The sequence below is a fragment of the Pteropus alecto genome, unplaced genomic scaffold, assembly GCF_000325575.1.
Source record: "Pteropus alecto unplaced genomic scaffold, ASM32557v1 scaffold7, whole genome shotgun sequence".
Classification (NCBI taxonomy): Eukaryota; Metazoa; Chordata; class Mammalia; order Chiroptera; family Pteropodidae; genus Pteropus; species Pteropus alecto.
In genome coordinates, this window is record NW_006494614.1 from 44,805,432 (window position 1) to 44,815,554 (window position 10,123).

At 38.3% G+C, this 10,123-nt stretch overlaps 1 protein-coding gene across 1 annotated transcript in view; it reads right to left on the reverse strand.

Moving 5' to 3' along the window:
* DNAH8 (dynein axonemal heavy chain 8) overlaps positions 1 to 10,109 on the reverse strand; it is a 307,121-nt gene extending 297,012 nt beyond the window's left edge. The window contains exons 1-6 of the mRNA XM_006926591.3: positions 9,676 to 10,109; positions 9,436 to 9,570; positions 4,700 to 4,784; positions 1,788 to 1,939; positions 854 to 1,043; positions 233 to 396 (exon numbers count right to left, since the gene is read on the reverse strand). Coding sequence (XP_006926653.1) covers positions 233 to 396; positions 854 to 1,043; positions 1,788 to 1,939; positions 4,700 to 4,784; positions 9,436 to 9,570; positions 9,676 to 9,789 — 840 coding nt within the window. The 5' untranslated portion in view covers positions 9,790 to 10,109. The remainder of the gene's footprint in view (positions 1 to 232; positions 397 to 853; positions 1,044 to 1,787; positions 1,940 to 4,699; positions 4,785 to 9,435; positions 9,571 to 9,675) is intronic.
* Positions 10,110 to 10,123: the final 14 nt, after the last annotated feature.

The window sequence follows — 10,123 nt, forward strand, 5'->3', positions numbered from 1 at the left end:
TTCTCAACCCACATTGTTATGGTTTCCTCTTTAAAGTGAGAAATATCTTAAAATTGATTTTAAATGCTCTATAGAGAACAAGTATTTTGCACTAGAGTCAAGAATAGGGCTGAGTTTCATCAGAGAGTCTGGAAGACTCCTCTTCCCTTTACTTTTAGGGATAAATTGTAGTGAGTAGGACACAGATAAGAACTACGATTCATATCTGATGAAATTACTTGAATCAACTCACCTGTTCAATCTGTTTGTACCATATCATCAGCACATCCTCCAGATGACGAACAGTTTCTGAATTGTTAGCTGCTGCTGTCACATCTTCAAAGGTTTGAAGTTTGGAAAAATCAATGTTGTCTATCTTCTTTAACTTAACTGTTCCCTCGATACTTATTCTAGCACCTAAAAGGGGAAAAAATAATATTGAGAAAAGGTGTTTAAAGTCAATGTGTTTAATGTCACCGTGTGGTTTCAAGCTGTAATTACTAAAATGTTAGAGATCTAATACTATACAGAAATATAATTCTAATTCATCATTAGACTGTGACTTGATGATTTGTTAGTAAAACTGTGTGTTTAAATAATATGAATACAATTATATATTTGTTAAAGTTTATAATAAAGTATATATTTCAAATATGATGAAAGTTTTCACAAATAATATAGGAAGAGAATCCTCCTGCTACAATGGAAAACAAAGGCAAAAAGGTATCTTACAAAGATCCCTGGAAAGAGAGGTTCTAGTGATTTGATACCCTAATATCTTCTTTTAAGATGGAAATTTCTTATTTTTATAACAGATGTTATAGTTAATTTGCTCACTTTTAGTAATTTATTAAACATTAAATTTTATACTTACCATCTAAAAATGAAAGGTATCTGTTGATGGTTTCAGTGAAAATGTGTTTTTCATATTCTCCTTGCTTGGACTGGTTCAAAGCACCCCAATTATTTGTTGCAAGAAGAGCTGGTAGAAATATCTTTGCCAGCATATCCCTAATCCCAATTAGGAGTCCTTCCGATGCATCAAGAACAGTAAATAGCACTTCCTGAAAGACCAGTGTTCAAATATTATTTTATACACTGATCCCAATAAAGAAATGAAAATCATAACCTATTTTATATTTCAATAAGCACAGAAAATACATTTTATAAACTATTAGGAAAATTCAAGAGGTATTTAGGAGAGTTCTAAAATCAACAAACTTAGATTCTGCCTCCATTTTAACCATTCACATGCTTATTCATCAAGTAAACACTTGCCTTGATGCTTTAATTTCTGCATAAAAAGAAAGAGATAGCCTGGAGCCTATATAATATGAGGGAAATGAAACTGAGCCTCCTGCATAAAGAAACTTCTCAGGTGAAAGTTCCCCTGACTCCAAAAAGGGGACCGGAAAAACTGTGTCAGACCAGGGAAAGATTAATGAAACTATCCCTCTGCCCAGAATTTTGGATGGGCAATAACATTGGTCAGAGGGTACAAACTTTGTTGTAAGATGAATAAGTTTGGGGAATCTAATACACGGCATGGTGATTATAATTAACATTACTGTATTATATACTTGAAAGTTGCTAAGAGAATAAATCTTAAATGTCATCACCAAAAAAATGATAATTATATGAGGTGATGGAGGTGTTAGCTAATGCTATGACAGTAATCATTTCTCAGTATATATGTGTATTAAACCAACTCGTACATCTTAAACTTACACAACGTTACATGTCAATTATATCTCAATAAAGCTAGAAAAAAATGTTTAACTTTATATTTGGGAAAAAAGTAAACATACCTCATGAATATTTTTAGCATTTATAGTAACATCATTGCGACAGCGAACAAAAAATATACACAGTCCTTTCAGTTTGTCTGGGGCTGCATTGTCTACATACAGTCTCATCATTTTTGCCCCTTTGGTTGCTCCAGCAATAGTTCGACCACATTCTGAAAACAAAAGTCAAGAATTTAGCATAAATCACATAAATGATCAAATGTGATAAATTACTGTGCATCCTATACTATTGCTTCTTGCTTTACTTTATTGTAAGAAGTTTTTAATATGATTGTCATCGTTTTGACACGATTTTTTTTTTTTTGGTTTACAAAAAGATGTCAATAATTGCAGCCTCCTCTGGTTCCTTTTCCTGAGCTCTGCATATTTGCTCCTTTTAGCCTGGTCTCAGGCAAGGCCTTCACACAAACTGTTCTCCTACCCCATCCTCAACCTTTGGCCGACCTAATTCCAACTTATCTTTCAAATCTCGGCTGAAACGCCATGTCTCTGGGAAGCCTTCACTGACTCTCCCAAGAAGATCTAGTCACCTACTAAATATACTCATAGCACTCAACTTATATTAAATTCTGCTTTGAACTAATTTCAATAAAAAGTAATCATTTAATTATAAATCTTTATTTAATTTTAAAAACTATTAAAATATGATCATTCTGTTAGATGGCTGTTTGTAACATAATACGCAAAAATCAATAGTCTTTCTACTTCAAACAGTAATCAATTTAAAATATGATAAATGAAATTTTTGATTCCCCATCACAAAAGTACAAAAATGTTTTGTCTGCACCATCTCCCTTCCTTTGGGTTTTCCCTTCCTTTGGGGATTCCTCCCTTCCTTTGGGGATTCCTCCTGTCCTGTGAATTTGGAGGACACCAGTCTCAGAGCCCTGCACTCGTGGCCTGAAAACTAGACTAATTAGACTCTCTGAAAGAAGGTAAATCTTGAATGAAGACACACAAAGATAAAAGGAGATTTGAGAAATATCAATCTAGTGATGAATCCTAAAGCGAACTGCCCTGAAATCCATGGAAATGCTCTATTCCTGTCTTTTCCAAGACCTGGTGGTTCAACTAATTCTAAAATTTATGAACTACCCAATCATTTATTTTTCTTAAATAAGCCAGAGTCTATTTTTGTTGCTTGCAGCCAAAGAACGCTGACACAATGTAAGAGCTTAAATGCTCATTCATGGAGGTTGACACAGTTACCTCTAACCTTAATATCCTCCCTTCCCTTTTTCCTTGATAAGAGAACCTGACTTTGTCCCATTCAGCAGGGAAACAACTGCTTTCTCAGCCTCCCTAGCCCCTGGGGTAGCCATGTGGCACAGTTCTGGCCAATAGGATCTAAGACGAGCTTAGACAGATTACATAATGGGATTCAACTCTTCAGGTTATATATCCAACTCTACATATAGTTGTACATACAACTATATACATAACTAAATATATAACTAAATATGTATGTATAGATACACATATTCAATATGTACATGTCTCTCAGTGTGTGTATATAAATATACATATACATATATATTTATAGAGAGGTATTCCTCAAGGAATTAAACATGCTTATTCCAAGTGAGTGGGAATATGAGCGGTTTTTATTTTTCTTCTAACTGTAGCTATTTTCTTATCTTTCTATTATCTTCAGCTATTTTAATGAGTTATAAAAAGATGGACCATACAATAATGCCCCAAGATAAGAACTATGAGAGACAGAAAATCCACAGAGCAGACCTAGTCACTGCTTGAGTATACATATTTTGTTTGGGGAAGAAAAACTTATATATACTAAACAATTAGATGAAAATAGAAGAATCAAGTGCTGTATTTTATGATGCACACTTTCAATGAGACAGGAGTTTGGGAAATAGTGATGGATGTGGTTTAGAACACTCTGAGAAGGCTCTGTAGAAGAGACTACGTGAGGTGACTCAGAGGAGGGACAGGATTTGGCTGGGTGGAGAGAAGAAAGGCATTCTGAGAGAGCCAGGAAGGCAGGAAAAAAGCGCACAGAAATGACTCGGGAATGTACAAAAAAATAATGAAGGGATGGGCCAAAAGGGAGCAGCAGATTCATGTCTGGAAGAATAGGAAATCAGACTAAACAAATACTGTGTGTTCAGGTTACTATGGGCCTTAGCGGATAAATTGGAGGTTGTACCGAATCTAATAACTAGCAGTACAATGAAAGATTTACTTGGCAGGAATAAGTAGTATAAACGTCAGAGGGGGATCTGGTAAGAGAGATACTGGTTTTCAATTGGGAATACTAGGACACAAATAAAATATGAGACCCGCCTAAAGACAGACAGCAAAGGAGGAAAACGAGAAAGGACCAATAGGAGGGACACACTGAAGGTAAAATTCACCTGATTTGAAAGGTCAGGAGTCTAAGACCAAGGGGATGGCTCATTCACCTAGTTATTAAAACGAAGTTTTAACAACCTGGTAAAGTGGTAATTAGTTTAGGAACAATGGGAACAGTTCAGATATTCCAGTCAACAGCTGTAGCAGACACATGCTAACCTAGGACCACAAGGAACAGCTGCTGAGCTCTCGACTTAGGCGGTTTCGTGACCATTTCTAGTCATCTGAAAAGGTGTATACAGAATGGCTCCACCTGTTTCAAGGAAAATCCATTTAAATTCTAGTGAAAATGTGTATTCCTTGCAAGAGGTCAATGATTTCTATAAGGATGTTTTCTCCTTATATCGTTACTGTAATGCCTGAAATACATATTTTGGCTGAAAATGTACTGTTTTTAAAATGCTATATATTCCACATATAAGCTTCTGGTAAATTTTCTTTATAAATATAGGATTGTCTATATATAAGAGAAAAGCTATCTTGTACTTTAATATTTATTAACTAATAGCTAGCACATTACCCTCGTAAAACATCCTTACCTACACCAGGTACATCTCCTTCCTGGTACAATAATTTCAATGTCTTACAACCATCTTTCATAAAAAAATAAGAAAATGGTTCCAGCTGTTAAATAAAAGAGAAGATTTTGATCAATAAAATAACTAGAAACTACAATAAAATGAACCAAGCCCTGTGGGTAGGCATTTTACATATCTTAATCCTCATCATTTTGTAAACCAAAAGGAAAAAAAAAAGAAAGAAAATGAGGCTCAAACAGTATATTCAAGATACAGAGTGACAGGCACATCAGAGGCTGGACGAGAATCTGAACTAATTTAACTCCAAAATTATCGTGGAATATAGGGTAAATTTTATTTCCAAACCTACATTAATAATCTACATATGTAAATGTATAGCCTCTTATCTGACCCTCCCCACGGAATCTTATAAAAGTAAATGGGTGAGTGCAACTGGAGGCAAATATAAAGAATTATTATTAAGAGAAACTATTCTTAAAAGCTGGCATGGGGAACAGAAAACTTGCCTTATTAACTAATTGTTTTGTTTGACCAATTATTTGAGTAATTATATTTTTAGCAACTGTAATTTGACCCATGTTGTAGCCAAACTAATATAAAAACAAATTATTACAATGAGTCTTCCATATTAATGAGCATAAAGTTCTTATTTAATTACCAATGAGTCAGCATAATAGCTTAGTAAGTAGAAAATTAAATAGGCCATGTAAACAAAAACCCTCACACATAATTTGGGAAATACAAAGTTACTGAACCCGTTTAACCTAGTCTCGCTAATTTCAGACATTATGTGTCTCCCTTTGGAAGTGGGTTTCTCTTCACTGACCACGTGTGGGAAATATCCCAGGTCTGGCAAAGCCTCTTCCCCTAGGACAATGGTTCTTAAACTTAAGTGTGCATCAGAGAAGTATTTAGGGAGGTTTTTAAAAACAGAATGCTGGGCCTAAGGATCTGCATTTTTAAAAGGTCCCAGGTGGTGCTAATGCTACTGGTACTAGAACCATGTTTGGAAATCACCACCTAGGAGATGGAACAGATCCACAATGATGCACAAAATTCTAGCCTTGAATTTTCTACTCTTTCATCCCACACATAAATTTGACTCTCTTGCACAATTATTTCAGTTTGTAAACTTAAAGATACAAAAGCTGTCAGTACAGCTATTCTTGCCCGGTTCCATAAATACTTTCTTGCTGTGTCTGACATTTATGACCCATTGGCTTTGAAAACATTGAAATTCTCGAAATCAGAGCACGAGACTGTGATAAAAGGACATACAACATCGAATGCAATGAAGTCTTATTTTTCAGACACATTGTACTCCTGAGACCAACAGAATAAATGTTGTCATGGGCCAAAATCATGACTGCAGAGTAACATTTTACAAAGGGTTCATGTGAGCTTCAACACACCTTGCACTAGGTAAGGGAGCATTACTATGCCCCAGTTGCAAAAGAAAAGACTAAAGCTAAAAAGAATTTGAATGGACTAAAGACACAGCCACAGTGCAAAGCCCGGAAATGGACACCAGCCTAACGCTTCCAGATCTGTGCTCTTTCCACAGAACCATATTGTTGCTGCCTTGACTTTGGAAAACACCGTCATTTAAGTCAGGAAAGCGACATTCACAACTGGCTTGAGCAGCGCTGAATGAAGGGAAAAGCAAAATGGGAAATGGCAAAAGCATGAATACTATGAGGTAGAAATCTCTGTATTGGTCAAGGTCCTGGCCAGACAAGGAGTCCCAACAAAGGGGTTTTTGAAGACACTTTGTAATAATAGAGTCTACTTCTAGAAGCCAGAGCAGGGTCAAGGGAAGCTGTGGTACTAATAGCAAAAACAAGACTAGCAACAAAGGAAAATCGGTGCACTCCAAGACCTGAAACAGTGTGGATGGGGGAGAGTGGTGTTGCTGGAAGCAGGTTGAGAACCGGCGCTGTGGCAGGGGGAGCTGTAGTTATAGGAGGATGTGACCACGGCCAGAAACAAGGCCAAGAGGGGAGGGAGCAGACTTCTCTCCTCTTCTGTCCTCTATTGCTGAAGCCCCCCGGGGGCTGAACAACTTGGAAGCCACAGAGCAAGGGAGCCCAAAAGATGGATTCCAGAGGAGTCAGCCTTCCAGGCCTCAGAGAAGAGTGGAGCAGAAAGGAGAATGAATCTGAAGGCAAACAAAATAAACATCATACCCTCTACTGTCCACTGCTTTGTGGTGCCTTTAATAAGCTGTTTTCACTTTGGATTGCACACCAGGCTTCACATAAAACTTTTTCATATACCCAGTTTCCTAAGCAACACCAAACCACGCCACCCCCTGTTCCTTGTTCCATCTTCTCACTCACGTGTCCACCAATCTGAATGCCAATTTACTATATGTCCTTTTCTTGTCCCTACAACCAAATAAGCACTCTCATCTCTCCTACATTTTGACACTGGTTTCCCTTCCAGCTGTGCTATCTTTTCTCCACCGTGGCTTTGCAATTCATGAACAACTCTTAAGGAAACACCACTCCCGGCTTAATTCTTCCCTTAAGAGCTAGATTTCCCATTCCTTGAGGCCTAAACAGTGTGTGGTCTGTTCCATGACAGCCTTAACAGAAGAACCTAACCACAGAGACCCAAAGTCTGAGACACACCCCAGGAATGACAAATGGCAGGGATTCCAGGCAAATGGCACTCCCACTTCTGGGCAGCATGCTAGCCAGCAAGAAAGACTTTTTCTCCAAGCACAGAATGCCAGTCCAGAAAGCCAGTGGCAAATATTTAAGGGTGAGATTACCAGTTCTGCAGGTACCCTTTCCCAGACTTAGTCCTAGCAGCTGTCCTCCTCTGAAGGCACTGGCCAGGCCCAGTGTCTATACCTAAACCCTTTGCAGGGCTGCTAGGATTCCAATTGTGGGGTTAGCCAAATGTACAGCCTTGCTGTTTTTAGGTGATACAAGGTTGACCACTCAGTTGGTTTCCTCTTTTACCAAGTACAGGAATGATCCTTGGGAAAGGCCTGAAGCCTGGGCTTACTGAGAAACACTTTACAGATATTGGCCTTTCCTTCATCACATAGTCATCTGCTCAGTGATGTTTATAAGGTTGTTTTGCACCACTTGCTTCTACTTGGAGTAGAGGCAGACACGTGGCCAGAGTTACCAGAGGAGCCTAAATAGTCAGTAGAGAAGGGAGGCCGGGAGAGTACTAAAACAAGCAAAATAATAATAATAATAATAATAATAATAATAATAATAATAATAATAAAAACAAATAATACAAACAAAAACAACTTGAGAATAAAAGAAGAGAATCCTCTTGCTATATGGGTGGTATCACCCACCACAGCCAAAACAGGTTACAGAATTTGTGAGGTCCAGTGCAAAATGAAAATGCAGACTGCTTGTTAAAAAATTATTAAGAATTTCAAGATGGTGACAGGAGATCACTAAACCAAGGGTGGGGCACTTCAGCCAGGGGCCTATTTAACTACCAGCCTGTACATCCAGTGAAGCCATCCTTCACCACACCTGTACATTCCCACAGGGAACTTCAGTGACCTGGGAAACCATATCCTACTTGTTTGTGTGGCATCTCTTGTTTTGTGTACACAACATCTCCACGCATTTTTCTATCCTTCGCCATTAAAAGAGCTCAAAGATATTGATCTGCCTACATTGATCACATTCCCATCTCATGTAACACACTAAGGGAGCTGGAAAATGAGTAATCACATTCATACTGTCAGGGAACTGCCAGTTATCAAGTTTTATAAGGGTATTGGAAGAAATAAAAGACAGACAACTTCCCAGAACTTGGCAACACACTGTGTCAAGTAAGAGAAAGGTTCTTTTAGGAAACATTCCACAGAATCATGGCTCCTAGTGCAAGGTGAGTTTTGCCCAAGTTTATCAGTCCTGTAAAAGCAGGGGGTATGGACCCCGATGGTGACAACCTCACCATCATGCCACCCCTTACCCATCTCTCTCACCAATGTATTCAGTGGAACAATCAGCTCACTGCCAGCATGCATCTTTTCACTGGACTTGCTGGGGCTCCAGCCCAGCCCACTCCGGCAGTTGATAAAAAGCTCAAGCAGCTTTTGCTTAGTAGTTAACTTATTAGTAGCAATTCTATCAAAAATCAATTGAGAACCAGAGCTACCAGGAAGGAAGCTATAATACTGCTTCTGTCACAGCTTATCATCCAGTACCATAATTACGGTGGCCGTATAAATTCATCATCCAAAACTGGGGCCTTTTTTGGAGTGAAAGGAGGTACTGTTAAAAATTATGTCAGGAAAGTAGGCATACTCCAGGGCTGTCCCTGACAAGCCAAAATATATGGTAACTGCCTTGTCGTTTTCTACTATAACTCATGCAATAGTCGCTGTTCCCTAGCCCATATTTATGAGGTTTGTTTTTCTAACCAAATAATCTGCACATGCAGTTCATATAACCTATTCTTTTAAAATATTACTCTACCTATGCTTGACTATCCCTCTAACTTCTAAAGCCATTTTTAGTTAGAGTTTTAGCCAAATTCTAGTTGCTAACTCTGCTCTTTCCTTCCTCCTCATCAGTAGGCCTAACTAAAACATCATTCGACTGGCTTCATTTATATAAAATAAAGCTTCTCTAGTCGGTAAAAGTCTACCTTCTCTTTCTTAATGTTTTGTTGTTTATGACAATGACTCCAGTTTCTTAAATCCATTACTTCTCAAAGAGCAATCAAAAAATAATAAAACTTAAACTTACAGATGGGCAATCCAAAATTAATTCTTCAATCGTTGCTAAGTCCAGGCCAAGCTTTTCCGATAGAATTTCAAATATATATTTGTATGTAGGGTCAATTTTCATTTTTCGGTTTTCCCTTGCATCTCTAAATCTTGCCTAAAGAATAAAACCACATGTAAACATTTTAAGTATGAAGAAAAACTCCCAAAATATTTCATTTGAAATAAAAGTGACATGTATGGAAAATCTTATAAGCAAAACCTGTTTCTCTTTTAATGTTTCCTGTAGATTTGGAATGCCACTCATACTTCGGCGATATTTGGATGATCTAAGGGATCCCTGAGAAAGTATTTCAGAAAGCACTGATTGAACCATTCTGGGCGCAGGCCTAGATCGAATTCTGTGTGCATCCGGCTCATCGTCGTCTGGAAGAACTATATTTCCATCAGAAGGAATGAGATTCAGAATATCACTTGCAGAAGGAGAACGACCTTTTTCAAAAGGAGGGATCCCATCTTCTCCAGAGACTGCCTCTCCTGCAGAGGTTGCCCCGGCCTCTTCCTGCGCGACCTCTTCGCCAGAGGGAGGGGGCGGGGCCTGGTCTCCGGGTTCGGGAGGCGCTGGAACTTCTGAAGCAGGCGGTGCTGCCTCTTCCTGCGCTGGAGAAGCTGCTTCTTCCGGAGGAGGTGGGTCACCTTGAGTTTCGCTC